The sequence below is a fragment of the Sycon ciliatum genome, chromosome 3, assembly GCF_964019385.1.
Source record: "Sycon ciliatum chromosome 3, ocSycCili1.1, whole genome shotgun sequence".
NCBI lineage: Eukaryota > Metazoa > Porifera > Calcarea > Leucosolenida > Sycettidae > Sycon > Sycon ciliatum.
In genome coordinates this window covers 21,401,158-21,415,792 of record NC_088645.1, presented here as the reverse complement: position 1 = coordinate 21,415,792, position 14,635 = coordinate 21,401,158, and the positions used below count along the sequence as shown (strand labels likewise).

The following is a 14,635-nucleotide window of genomic DNA, read 5'->3' as shown; positions in this document are numbered from 1 at the left end:
TTTCTTCTTTATTAGGAGGAGGATGACCCAAAGGCTGACCGCCTATCGTGGGGTCCGTCACATTGAAGGATGATGATAGTGTGGCTGAAACTTGCAGCCCAGACTGATTGCCCACCTTGTTGAGAGTTGAGCCCTTGCTGGGCTGGAATTTAAGAATTCCAGATTTAATAATTCCAGCCCGGCCTGGTCGGCTGCCTCGTTCACAGTCATGGTAGTCGGGCTGCCACCCCATATCTGAGGTGCTGGATATTTACGCAAAAACAAAGCATCTTGTGGAGTTAACATAATTATGGGATCTGGTCAGCCGCTGACGTACACTGTCACTGGGGAAGTTTTCATGTGTTTGCGTGAATTATTATTTCCAATTTTCTAAATGCATGCTATCAAGAGTGCATAACTGAGAAACTCCCCATTGGGGTTATATGTACACTTGATGCTATCGCTGGTCTGCCTGTCGACATGTCAGCCACGAGTCTGGCGGTCAACCAGCTTTGAGTTACTACTACTAGTACACATAAATTGTGACAAGAGTACATACCCCCCCCCCCCCCGTACACTTGCCAATACTTATTATAGTTATGAAGCAGAAAGGGACAAGTCAGTGCATTGCTTGTCGTGAATCATACATGTACATCGATATCACGTCATGAATCATGATATCGATGACGCGGGACACACTTCATACTTCATAAGTACCGGTATGTAAGCCTGTCTTCATAATAGGGCTTGAAAGCGATGACGTCAAAACGGCCAGGGAGTAGTAAGTTGACATCAGATTTCTATTTTTGGATCCACTATTAAAGGTGTGACTTTACTATTGCCTAAGTATGTGGGTGCATAGCAACCCACTCATGTCGCATGCAGGCGTGACTTTTATTTCGCCACCAGTTGTAACCCCGCCCCCAGTAGCCAAATCAGTCAGTTTCACTGGCTACATCACCATGCTGTGGGTAAGACCGCTTGAAATGATTATGTGCTTGGATCCATACAAAAACTGGATCCAAGTGGATCCAGTTTTTGAATTTTTGAAATTGTTGCTATGCTGTGACGTAGCACTTTCAAGCCATGATCCATGATCAACCAGTCACCATGGTCACAGGAAGCTGTCATGCGTGTCTCATGATAGCTCGCCGGGCCGCGTAGCGGGGCCGCGGGGCTGGTCGTACCAAAAATGCCACGATCGATCAGGCGCCTTCACACGTCGTTGTCACACTGCACTGAGCATTGCGGAGCGCGATGTACACTTGTCTTGTGCGTGTCTTTGCCATGCCAGGTATCAGTCTAGTCTGTGCGTGTACATAGTACTTCCATGCTCACATCGTACATCGTGGTCGTGAAAATAATCATCACGATCACGGTCGACGTCGATAGCTGATTGACGTTACCTCGATCCCAAATTTTTAATGCTGCTGCCTTTTCTCCTATAAATTTATGTGTAGAACCACACGTTCACCAAAATAATAATTCCCGGCAGCTCATGTCAAATGCTGCGGCACTGTACTAGTCGGCACTAGTCTGCAGTGCTAGTGATCGTCGTTCATCGTAACACAAGAGAACAAACGGGTGAATTCTGGAATAGTGTTTCAAGCAGTCACGCTCACAGTTTGTAGCACTAGTACTGCGTCCAGATCTGGAGTTTGTCGTGAGGCTTTGCGCTGACCTGTAAAGGATAGTGGTTGAAGCCACTGAGCTAGTTATCTGTGAACTTCGAGGCTTCACGATGAAGCATTGCCTGTCCTCGACCGTATCTGTATTCCTCTACTGGACGCTTCTAAAGCTTGAAGGTGAGCGACGGACGACATTACAAAAGTTGTGTACTGTTGCAGTAGGTATAAGATTGGTCGTTCACGAAAACATCGTTTCAGAACCCTCTGCCTCTGAAGGCAAACCGTGTGTGTGTGTGTGTGTGTGTATGTGTGTGTGTGTGTGTGTGTGTGTGTGTCTCGGACTCTTCCTGGCTTTTCTTTCATTCTCCTGGGTGGTTACCAACAGCCAGTGTATGCCGGAGTATGTGGTGTGGTGTGTGTGTAGGAAAAAAAATGGAAAAACGAAAAATAGGGATTCACTGACCAGAAAAAGTCACTTCAAACAGCTGTGTGGTGGATACCAGGCTAAAAATAGTGGCGGTCAATTCATCAGCCTTGCAAGCTGTTGAATGGTGTAATCCCAGCACAAGTTGCTATGTCTATCCTAGCTGTTCGCTATCATCGCTTCCGCGATGGGCATGTCTGAGGTCTGAGGTGTGTGTGTGTCACTGTGTGAGGGGGGGGGGGGGTACTCCATTGTACAGTCGTGTACTTGGTTATTCTACTGTCGTGGACATGGAAATCCAGTCGATCGACCGGGGCCGGCGCCCTTAATTAACGCATACAGAACAGCGCTTGATCCGTTCCGACCAGCGTGCTGCAGCATGTGTGTACTGGTTACCCATGGCTGCATGGCCAGCGCCCTGGGGCCGCTAGACGTGCGACCGGATTTCCATGTCCACGACAGTGCATGATTATTGTATTGTGCATGACTTGTACTGTATCGGATGTTAACGACCTGGTTCCGGGTCATCACTATAATCAGTGAGCGTTGGCCGGACACAGATGGTACTAGTATCAGGTTCAGCTCGACAATTACCAGAATGAGCACACTAGCCTGGTTCAGATTCTGGCTTTGTTCCTGTCTTCCAGAAATCTTCATAAATTGAACAGACATAGTTTGCGCCGTGTCTCCATGTACCAATGGCCGGTTATCACAGAAAGATGGAGACCGCATGGCTGTCTGGGTGTCACTAAAAATAGCAATTTGTCATTGCTGCATCGTGGAAACAGGGTTTTCTGCGTGTGCTGACCAGTACCAGTTCCTTTCCTGTACAACCCAGCCTCTCGACCTATACCAAATTGAAGACGGGATACCTTGTGGGCGTACTGAAATCTGCCTCTGAAACGGGACGATCGAGAAAATTGTCGCCGACTTGGTCGGAACAGAAGAGGCCCAATCTGTGCATTTTTCGACAGCTGGCCAGCTTATCTCAGCTAAGGAGAAAAAACATTCACAGGTTGTGTGACCCTCGGCTAGAGGTCGAGTTTGTCGCATCCGTAGGAATGCCGCCACTGTCAAGGATCAAGGCGCAGGTGCAGCTCCTAAAGCGGTGGGAGGTGAGTAGATCAGACCCACCACCAAAGCTGTCAAAGACTGAAAATCCCATTCTCTGCATCCATGCTTCCCATTTAAGGGGATACCTAGGATGATAATCTCCTGCTTGGCGTAATCACTAGTGCTTCCTGTGTACCAGTGATCTCTATGAGCAGTGCTTGGGAAGTATACAGGGAAACCTGCCTTAACCAGATGTCCTTGGTGCAGCGGAAACTATCCTAACACGACAGGATTCTGCTTGATGCAGGGATGCATGCTCGATCTACAGCACTTCAGTGCATGAACATGTGTCCGGTAAATACAGGATTCTGCTTGTTACAGGGTCCGGCAAACACAGGCTTTACTGTACAGTGAAGCCTGTCCAGCCTCACCGCTCTAGAGGCCTTGCAAGTGTGGTCCCCGTGTGCAGATGGTCTTCCTGTAGCATCCCTTGATCCTGAGGCTGTAGTGATCCTCTGAGACAAGTGGTCACTCTATTTAGTCAGAGTGTGGGCAGTGACATGCTTTCCTGTACTGGATTGTTACTGTATGGTGTCACTGAGGAAGTCCAGCAGAGAGATTGCTCACTCACTTTGTTCCATGCACTTAGGTGGGCAAGGATTCTGTTTTTTAAAGATGGCTGCCTTTTCTTGTGTTTTGCTGGTAGTTTTGAAACTCTTGTTTTCTCTTGTCACAGAGGTTTCCGCTCAGGACCCACCATCTCCTCTCGTGGTGGATGCATACGAGGAGTCAGCATTGATCATAGCATGCCCGGCCCCTCCATCAACGCCTGCGGTGAGCCTTTTGTTCCCGAAACCACTTCACATCCCCTTTTCATACTGAGTCACCTTGGTGCACTGGTTAAAGCAACTTTTGAATATCCCCGATCAGAAAATTTCGAAAACCTGAAAAGTGAAATGAAGGATCTCAAGCGGATATACCGAAGGAAACCGCACAGTGAAGTTATATAGTTTGACCCCTATCCCATCCTACCTACCATGTGACTGGTTGTCCTATGCTAGATCACTAGAATCAAGACAAAAGGGTTTCATTTTCACTTATATGGCACTGGATAAGGATGTTTCTTACGTATGGGGACCGTATTTGGAGGGTCATTTGAGCAGCCACGCAAGAGGGAGGTTTGAGGTCAGTGGCTTCTTTATGCGAGTCTGATGCTTTTCTGTATCCACTGGAATGATTTGATATTATTTTGTGGTCCTGGCAGCGGAGTGACAGTTAAGCGCAGCCCTCTGAGCAGCTTTCTGTATGTTCTTGAGTGACGTGAGTAGGTCTGCGACTTGCTGCTGTGTTTTCAATGCTTTGTCTGCTCAGAACAACATCATGTGGTATGGGCGGAATAACACCAAGAAGGGCACAGGGCCAATCATGGTTGTCTCCAGCCTTGAAGCCGAGCATGCTGATGTGTACTGGTGCTTTTGGGAAACGCCCGGCGGTGAAAACTTCTCAGCCGCAGCCCAACTGGTCGTAACCCCATGTAAGCTTTTAATGACGGGCAACTGGAATAGTTGCATACTGGTATTGCATCTCAGCGCGTGCCGGTGTGAGAGCCTTTGTGCACCAAACGTCACACTTAGAGTGGGTGCGTTCGATTATGCCCACGAATCGATTCGTGCTATTCACATCGCCCCGTGTGAATAGCGTGAATGGATTCCGAATCGATTCCAGGGCTCATGACATGAAATCGAACGGCGAGATTCCATTCATGAATCGTTTCAAGTGCATAATCGAACGCAGCCAGTGGGTGCGAGCTCTACACAAGATCATGCTAAGTGTGACATTTGGTACACCAAGGCTCTCACACCGGCATGTGCTGAGATGCTATACCAGTACTACATGTACAGTCAGACCTCGCTTAACCGCATGCATCCGTTTTCCACAAAAATATCCGGATAGGCGAGGGAACCGGATAATCGAACAAACATACTGTATGTATGCATGGCATATGTTGTAAATCGGTAACCAGCGATTTTCTTCCGGATGGCGAGGGATCCGGATAAAAGAGGACCGGATAAGCGAGGTCTGACTGTAGTATGCAATTATTGCACACAGTACAGATGGACTGCACAGCGTGGAATATGTGTACAGATTGCATGTCACATCACGGTTCTAGCCAGGAAGAAGGTGTAGGGGTAGGAGTGGGGTGTGTGTGTGTGTGTGGGGGGGGGGGGGGGACACACTGTTCAACAGCGTTTCCCATGTTCCACTACTTCCTCGTCACAACAAAGTGCTACATACAGTTGTACAGAGCGCCCGGAACGATTGATTTGGAGCCTATATACTTTTAATTTTTAAGTGTATCCACATCACACACGCACGCGCACACACACACACACACACACACACACAAGTTATGTTTCCTGCCTGTTCCCCCCTATTGCTGTTGCACAGATGTCAGCTATAAGTGGGGCTCCGCTATCACGTCACTACTCCTCTGCCTCATATCGATGTCAGTTATCTTTGCCTGGGGATTGATCAAGCAATACTACCAGGCACGCACGTAAGCAAAAGTAGCATTCATGTTCACAAATTTGAACGAATTTAGCCCATTCAGCTCTAAAGACATGTATGTATGTCATTGGAAATGACGCACAGGCGCTGATGTATATTACCCGTCTTTACCAATGCCAATTAAGGAGTGCAGAGCCTGGGTGCCATGACCTACATGTATGGCCTTATATGGGTTAAAGCGTGCGTGCATATACAGTAAAACCTGTAACTAACGACCACCGTGACTAGCGACCAGCCCGGTACTACCGACCACTTGGCCAGGTACGGACGGTCTCACATTCAAAATTCACTGTGACTAGCGACTACCTGCTGAACGCGACCAGCGACCGCCTTTTCTTGTCCCAAGGACAATTTTTGACGCGTAACTAGCGACCGCGATGTAGGAATTCAAATGTTGCTCGAAGCAAGCTTCTTCTTGAAATTTTGATGATTTTTAGTGGTCCTGAAAGGAATCTTTCGATACCACAGCTGAAGAAATGAACGCAGGTCATTTTGACTGTGGAGTTGGTGTGGACTGCACTACACCTGTCAGAATTTCAAGCGATGTCACCCCAGTCATACAGACGAATCGATGATAGCATCAAGGAATCCAGAAACAAAGCAGCACCGCAAGGTCCTGATGCTGAAGGATCGCGTTCAAGCAATCGAGAAGTCGCATCAAGGACAGTCGGTACGATTGATCGCATGAACAAATTTGAAGCCCAGCGCAAAACGAAACTTCCACAGGGAACATTTGACTCCTGGTTTCAGAAGTAGGAGCTGAATTTGATTAATCTTCTCTCTCTCTCTGTCTCTCTCCGTCATTCTCTCCAAGTGTTGTTTGACCTGAAATAAGAATGGCATTGCGCAAGTCTTGGGGAATTGTATTAGCTGCATTTTGATACACATATCATATAATGGGATCCATATATGGTCGCGCGGTGCAAACCTCTAACTAAAGACCACCTGCTACTAAAGACCGCTTTTGCTGGCACCAAGGGGTGGTCAGTAGTCACAGGTTTTACTGTACGCAGAATCCCGCTAACATACCCATACTCCAATCTGGTCACTTTTTGTTTCTTCCTCTTTTCACCCACATGGTCCCTGTCGAGCGGTCACACCAGACATCGAGAGCAAAGCTTGAATGGCTTGTTTTTTTGTCCGCCAAATTTTGAATATCTCGAAACACGCCATCGTTCGCAAGAAATCGGAAAGCAGAACAGTGGTGATCTACAACTTGTGTTCAGTTTTCATGAAGAAGAAAAAACATCAACAACAACAGCAACAACAAGAAGCAAAGGAAGCCCGGATCCTGAATTGCGACTTCGTGCTTTTTATTTGTTCGGTGTGCATGGACGCGATGATTCGAGTGACGGTGTTTCCTGATGTTGAGCTTTCTGCTCCGCCGGTTGTTGTTCTTCAACTCCATCGCATTTCACTCTCTTCTTCGTACCTTTCTTCATGAATTCAGTCGTGAGATTGATACCTTGTCTTGGACTCGAGCCACAGCTCCAACAATCTATGCTCTAGACGCACAGTCCAGTAATCCCTGGTCATCGGAGGAAGTCAAAATCAAACTGAACTGTTAACTTTGGATAGACAGACACTGTCAAAACCAAAGCCAAGGCGAAGGCATACATGTAGCACGGAAACAAGAAAGAAGAATATCGATATCAGTTCCTGGCCTCATGTCCACTACAAGGCTACATGGTGTGTTCCAAGCGCACTAATTTTTTTTGAGTTTCGGTTTTCAACCGCTTGTACAAGCTGTGGCTTAAACAAGAGGAAAAAACCCGCTGAGAGTCAGCAACGGCTGAAAGTCGCTTGCAGGACATTTTTCAGCCGTTTCCATGGTAATAGTGACGTAAACAAGCGCTTTTTTTCGGCTGAATGGCTGGATCGAGCTCGGTGTGACCGCGGCCTAATGGGACTTGTAACCACCCGATATCAGTTACGATAAATTTTGAATAGCCCCACCTAAGTTCTAGTTGATGGGAATCAGAATATTGTACCACCAACGGAGATGATTCAGTGAGGTGAGGGAGTGTGTGTGTGTGTGTGTGTTTGTGTGTGTGTGTGGGGGGGGGGGGGGGGGGGGTGGGGAGACTCTGTAATGACCCTGGCCTCGATTGTACGATATTGTTGCGTCTGGCCATCCTTTGGGCAGAACACAATCGACTTGTTCCTACCAGCTAGGCAGCTGACCCAGTCAGTGCTCCCGGCGCAAAATCAGCTTACGTGCAAATTCAGCTTACATGTACAGGGGACACGATAAGATTTCGAAATTGCTCTGACACAATGTCCTGCCACTTCTGGAACCGGTCGGACATGGCCGGACACTCTGATTTTTTTTACAAGTCTGGTACTCATAATAAAAAATAATTATTATTGTAAACACACGGCGAGGAGACAATAATTTGATAACCGCAATCAATAAAACTAGCTGAACCGACATTTGTGTACTTTATTCATGCAATGTAAAAACGGTGGAGACGATGTGCAATAAAACGATGAAACTATGAAGAAATGGTGTAGGGAAAACAAATATGGATTCAAACAAGTGGTAGCAAGTCTTCAGTGTACAATCATCTGCTAGCTAGTCCTGATTGTTGCAATTCGTATTCCGACTCTTCGTTCACTGTATTGTGCCGTGGTCGTCATGGTTATGGACTACAGTTAAAAGTGTTGGAAGCTATCTATCAGTGTCTGTACAAGCCTAATTTGTGTGTACAGAAAGATAGTATAATTGGGTTGAAATTGTTCAAGTAACGTGTCGTGTTTAGTGCGGCCAAGCTTGGCCGTTAATGTTCTAGGTGTAATGTACTGCTGTTATGTGTTATCACGTTGTCTTTCCTTCCTTTCTCCTTTGTTCATTTCTCGCTTTGATTGTTAAAATTCACACTTGTAAATTTCACTGTTGTTGCTCTTAGTGTTATTTCTCTAACTTAGATTTTCTATAATAGTTAAATTTTTGTTTCAGTGTCCTTTAGTACAACGACGATTCCTGATGAGTGTTGTACGAAAACTTGTTTGAATCCATATTTGTTTTCCCTACACCATTTCTTCATAGTTTCATCGTTTTATTGCACATCGTCTCCACCGTTTTTACATTGCATGAATAAAGTACACAACTGTCGGTTCAGCTAGTTTTATTGATTGCGGTTATCAAATTGTTATTGTCTTCACCAATTTCACACACGACACCACTGCATAATGCACACATGCATGTACATGCTACATCACACTGCGGTATTGCTGGTCACATCAAGTATGATCATCACACAGATCTCAAGTAGTGTAACACTGATTCAAATCGCTGTGCGTTTTTCAGCAAGCATAGTAACTGTGATATGAGCGTGCAGTGTTTCTGCACATTTCGGATTTGACCTGGTTTTTCAGCGGCAGATCAAAGACATTCATTTTTATGTAGTTGACAAAAGACAAAGTGGGCACCTGCTTGCCCATTCTAACTTCTTGTTGCCAGTTCCAAGATCGACAACATGTCACTACTCGAGTTGGCTGAAGGCTCCCATCTTTGCAAACGCGATGTGCTCTTTGAACAGCACGTAGTTTCTACGCGACGTTGAATTTCTGACTAACCTTCGCTGCTGCTGCTCCGTCGATCTTGCACAGCGCCTTTGCAACAGGAGCGTAGTTGACTGGATTTGCAGAAGACTGCTCCTTTTGATCGAGGCATATCACAACCTGGCACACATTTCTGACGCCTTGTTTCCCAGGAACAGGAACGTTTTCAATATTTCAAGGAATAGTTCGTATTGTAGCGAGAAAGCGAAGAAATTTCATTTCAAAACTCCTCGATCTTTTGCTACGCTCAAACTGGAGCTATACTGAAGTGGACAGCTCCCTGTCTTGCTGTAAAACCCTCTTGTCACAGGTGGCTGCTCCGACTTCGTGATACTTCTTCCCAGGCAGAGCGCCATTGTCCTCAGCCGTTCTCATTCCCAGCGACGCTATTTTGTGAATTTCGATCGGACAGATTGTCCGTTCAAGAAAAAAAGCGCCGGATTCGAATCGAAAATGGTCGGAAAATGTCCGATGTCCGACCGTTATCGTGTCCCCTGATGTATGTTAACCAACTCCTGGTCACGTAGAAGAGTGATTGAAAACAACTTTCCAATAAGAATCTTGTTGTCAAAATTTCACAGTAAAGTGGTTGGCTGTGACATTGTGCGTGTGTGTGTGTGTGTGTGTGTGTATGTGTGTATGTGTGTGTGTGTGAGCTTGCGCCCATGTGTGTGTGTGTGTGTGTGTGTGTGTGTGTGTGTGTGTGCGTGTGTGTGTGCCTGTGTGCATGTGTATGTGTGCATATGTATGTGTATGCATGAGCGTGTATGGCTATGCATGCACTTGTTTACGTGTGTGTGCACACACTGCACTAGGCTGATGCGCCAGGTCTCGACACTACCTCAGCCCAGCCCTAGACGCCGCAAGTTTAGCTACTTTGGCGAAACGTCAATCATACGAAGGTCAAGTCAGGCAGACCCGGAAGCACCAACAGCTTCCCTGACCGCAGCAGGTGTACGCCGTGTCACCTTTCAGCCCCGTCGAGTATATAATGATGTGCTCGCAGTATAGATCGACTGCCAAGCGAGCCAGAAATCCTTCTAGGGAATTTCCCCCCTGGCTTCAAAATTGTATCGAACACAGGCTCAGCGTTATCTTGTCTTACCTGTGAAATGGCCTCGCATTGTGTTCGACTATGGTATTACATAAACCTTGTATTGTGGGGCTTTGCCAACCGTGGATGGTTGTAGTAGGGAGCACTGTTTCTGAACACCGTGTTCCACCGCCTTGTACTATGCTGTCAAAACAATGTGTTGAACCAGTGTATACATGTAGTAGCGAAGTACTCATGCCATGGTCGCTTGGGAACAGTGATAGCTACAAATGACATTGTATGCGCGACATTGGTGAAGGTTACTCGTGACTCTCCTGCAAGCGTTCTGTTTCAACTCTGTGGTAACCCGTCACCCATCTGCTAAAGTCACGTTGGCTCCAGATTCACCCGAAAGTACATGACATGTACCCTGGCCCGCGAGCATTGTATTGGTGATAGTCGGGCTTGCTGGACTTCGCTAATTCGCGAACTATCATAATATTTTATTTTTGGTTACGTGCGAAAAAATTTGACCCAATTTTCCGTATTCTATGAAAAATTATTTTTATCAAGTGCTTGAATGTATTGTTGGATCCACAGGCGCACTATGCTAGTGATTGCCATGACAACCACGAGCATGTACAATCATGTATTTCTCGCCTTTCCCTATGGAAACGCATACAAGTACAATCTTATTACTTATGATATCAGATAAGCCTTGTTTCGTTGAAGCATGTTCTTGGTTGACAGCATGTAGCAAGGTGGACACGTACCACCTTGTTCGGAAACAGTGACCTTACTACACCCATCCACGAGGTTCAGATGGTCGTCAAGACCGGGGCTCTACCAACCGTGTTGATTAGATGGTTGTAGAAAGGTCACTGTTTCCGAACGCGGTGGTCCTCCACCTTGTTACATGCAGTCAACCAACAACAGGTACAATCATGTAGTATTCAGAGTGCGGGACATTTCAGAGTTAGGCAGTACCTGCCGTCCAGACTGCCCTGATAAAAGAGGTACCGTATTTCCCCGATTATAAGTCGCACCTTTTGACACTAAACTTCATTCCCAACAAAGGAGGTGTGACTTACAATCGAGCGTGACTTACTACTGAAGTGAATAATTATATTGAAACGATATGCCAAGGACCTGAAAATGGGTGCGACTTACAATCGGGGAAATACGGTACAGTGATTGTATGAGTGTTTCCCAGAACGACTTATTACGACTGAGCATGTGTGCGACGTGAAATCTGACCTCAAGTGCATTATCAATTTTAAATTATTTGGGGTCCTGGACTTGTACCAGACTTGGTACCCTAGGCTACAAAATAATTGATGGTGCACGTCATAGTGTCGGATAGTTTTACTGGGTGGATCCGCACCATGTGAAACTGTGAATCGGTGTCCTTACCTGGCTTAGGCTACCTCCTTACTTAGCAGTGCCGCTGGTCCTTCTCCTCTGGTTGTAGTACGGATCCCCCCGCCCCCCCCCCCTCCCCTACTACATGATACATGTAGGCTAGTACTACTAGTTCTCGTGTAGTGCTTTCAGTTGCTCAGTGAAATCCGATCCGGTGAGCGAAGTCGAGTTAGTACGACAGTACGAGTCCTCGTACTCAGTAGTGTTTTGGGAATGCGCAGCGTGACCAGTGGTGACCCCGCAATCGGATTTCATCGAGAATCATGATCAGGCTTAGCCTAGCCTAGCCCAGCCTAGCGCCTGTCACCAGGCAGTGGTGTGCACAGGTACCGACGGTCCGTGAGGATCCTAGCCTAGGACTCGGAGTAGATCTACAACTACAACACGTACAAGTACAACAGTACTGTAGATCTACAAAAGTACAATATTATACAAGTCTGCAATCGCGCGAGTATGCAACCCCAGCATGCACTGCACCATGCATGACCATGTCCATGGCATGAAGCAGCACAGCAGGTAGTCGTATTTCACGACTAGTCGACTCCCTGCTGCTAGGCACTTTGTAAACGTGACAATAATGTCACCATCTCCGGAGCTCCCTCTCTTTACTCTTACTGTCTTAGCCTGAAACCGCGATGCTCTTGCAACGAACCAGGTGCTCTTCGAAGACAAGGAACGGCTTTTTACGTTAGGCATGTAGGCATTTTCGCATGAGCTGGTGAGTGGGTGAGCCAATTTCGAAGAACTACTGGAACATAGCTCAGAGCAGGTCGACTCGCCACTCGAACAGTGCATCAGTAGTGCCACTAGTGGTAGCGCTGGGCGCGTGTTGTTGGCGGTGATGCCATTGCCCAGGCCAGGCCAGGAACAATCGATCCATCGGCAACCTCACGCGCGAAATCACGCAGAGAGACGCTGTTTCGAACGTTTCCTACTTCGAGTGCGACTTCTCAACACAATAGTTTGGCACGGAACGCACGCGGTGTTGCCCAGTTAGTTTAGTTCCCCATGACCAGTGCATGCAGTGTGGATGTCCACAAGATTTTAGTGTTTTGAACTGAACATTCTACGAGTGGGCGTCATTCTGCTCTGAGTTGCTGCAGCCTTCAGGCCAGTTCAGTTGCTGCCTTGGAAATGTCATGAGCACTAACTCAGCAACTGATATCTATGCAGACTAGGCTGGCGACCGTGTATTCCCGTCCCAATAGGCAGTAGCGAAGAGTCCACTCAGGTTTAGTAGCAAAGGGAAACCTGCACCCAGGCTATGTTGCTTCTACCTACTAGTACTAGTACCCGACCAGCTTCAGCAGTTAGCAGTGCGTGTTCGTAAACACTCCAGAGAAGTACGCCGGCCGTACTCGCTAGTCTCGAATTATTTTCTTTTGTCAACTCGGGAGATGGAGCCTGTTTGGTTCGCGCCGCAGAGTCGCTCCGGTCTGTTGCTGTCGTTTGGCATCTTGGTGGTCGTGGCCTCGTGGACTAGTGCAGGTTAGCTCGGGGCTAGAAATCTGTTTCACAGGTATCATGCTATCCGTAAAGAAAAACAATTGTCAGCGTATGACCGTACCAATGAGCGCTAGCTGCATGCACGTCGTTTGTATTGTGAAAAATTCTCACGACGCTCTGAGCCTGAGGTCTCGGATCCCCGGCCTGGGGCTGTGGTCAATGAGTGACCCCAAGCCAAAGCCTCGAAATAATAATATTTGGAGCAACCATCAGCAGCATGATCAATGGGGGTGTCATCAACCGTAATAGGTGTGAGCTGTTCTGAACTGACTGAAGTAACCCAAAGTCACATATGCTCAGTCCCTAAAGTGGTCGTACTATCCGTGATGAGGTTTGAGCTGTTTCTAATCCCTACTAATAGCGTTACTGTGTCCCATTGCATGGATTTCGAAGCAAGGGAGCATTGTTGTTCTTTATTGATAGCAATGAATAGTATTAGTTCTGCGGTCATGCCACACAACAAAGAAGACTCCCAAGAGGTTTAACAAAAATCGATTTTCTTGTCACTCTCATTTTGTTGTGTGGCATGACCGCGGAACTAATGCTATTCATTGCTATCATTAATCATTGTCTCCACGTCGCCTAATTGTAATTTTTATGTTATTTGTTCACTGGCTTGGGGGAAAGACGCAAACCAGAAAAGTCTGAAGAAAAACATTGGCTGTCACCACCAGAACTCGATCCAGTTACATGTATTTATGTTAGTCTCTTGGAAAGTTGAAGGCTCTCCACACTGGAACTGGCACCTCATACATGACATATTATGCTGTAAATCGGCAACCAACGATTTTCTTCCAGGTGACGAGTGATCCATGATCCATTAAATAAGCGGATAAGCGAGGACTGTACAACTACAGTTGTTTAGTTGACAGCATGTTGCAAGGCGGAGAACACATTGTGGTTGAGAACCCGTCCTCCTTGTAACATGCTGTCAACCAATTAAGTACCACTACTGTAGCAGGACTGGGAAATGTCAAACAAGAAGATGGCCTGTCAAAAATACAGTCAACTGTCAAAAATACAGTCAACCCCGCTGAATACAGTCAACCCCGCTGAATACCCAGCTTAGGAGTACCAACTAGTCGTGAAAAACAAATTTCTTATATGCTGGATTTAGGGTCGTTATTCGCACTGTTGACCGAAGAAATGTGCCAGATAAGATTACATGCATGACAGTATAGCATCTGCTTTGCATTGAGTGCCAAACCAGTACTAGGTAGTGATGAGGTCGAAACTACTGCCAGTAAGTGTTGAGTAGCAAGCAGTGCTATGTTGTACTCGGTGACCAGCCAGTCCATGGGCTGCACAGTTGTAAACTGTTAAGTTTGCACATCCCCAGTAACACCAGCTACACAATAAAATTGTTGAGAAACACAACCAGCTGGACCACTCCCTGGAACAAAGCATCTCAAAAGACACGGTGACCAAATCGCGTAGCTTCTATGGAGACCATGACAA

The 14,635-nt window shown here is 46.7% G+C and overlaps 2 protein-coding genes across 2 annotated transcripts in view; both read left to right on the top strand.

Moving 5' to 3' along the window:
• The first annotated feature begins 1,473 nt into the window (after nt 1-1,473).
• Nucleotides 1,474-10,973, top strand: LOC135812578 (uncharacterized). Its single transcript, XM_065325902.1, has 5 exons — nt 1,474-1,784; nt 3,821-3,918; nt 4,456-4,618; nt 5,533-5,641; nt 10,032-10,973. Exons 1-5 carry the CDS (start codon nt 1,721-1,723, stop codon nt 10,225-10,227), a joined length of 630 nt encoding a protein of 209 aa, XP_065181974.1. The 5' UTR covers nt 1,474-1,720; the 3' UTR covers nt 10,228-10,973.
• Nucleotides 10,974-12,303: 1,330 nt separating this feature from the next.
• The window catches only part of LOC135811715 (uncharacterized), a 16,378-nt gene continuing 14,046 nt past the window's right edge, over nt 12,304-14,635 (top strand). The window contains exon 1 of the mRNA XM_065324952.1: nt 12,304-13,159. Coding sequence (XP_065181024.1) covers nt 13,069-13,159 — 91 coding nt within the window. The 5' untranslated portion in view covers nt 12,304-13,068. The remainder of the gene's footprint in view (nt 13,160-14,635) is intronic.

What these genes read in the sequence shown, in the direction of transcription:
- LOC135812578 (XM_065325902.1), top strand. Translation starts at nt 1,721, where the DNA reads ATGAAGCATTGCCTGTCCTCGACCGTATCTGTATTCCTCTACTGGACG. An exon ending in CCAACTGGTCGTAACCCCAT is followed by an intron (nt 4,619 to 5,532) that starts GTAAGCTTTTAA and finishes GCTGTTGCACAG; the next exon opens with ATGTCAGCTATAAGTGGGGC. An exon ending in CAATACTACCAGGCACGCAC is followed by an intron (nt 5,642 to 10,031) that starts GTAAGCAAAAGT and finishes ACACTGCACTAG; the next exon opens with GCTGATGCGCCAGGTCTCGA.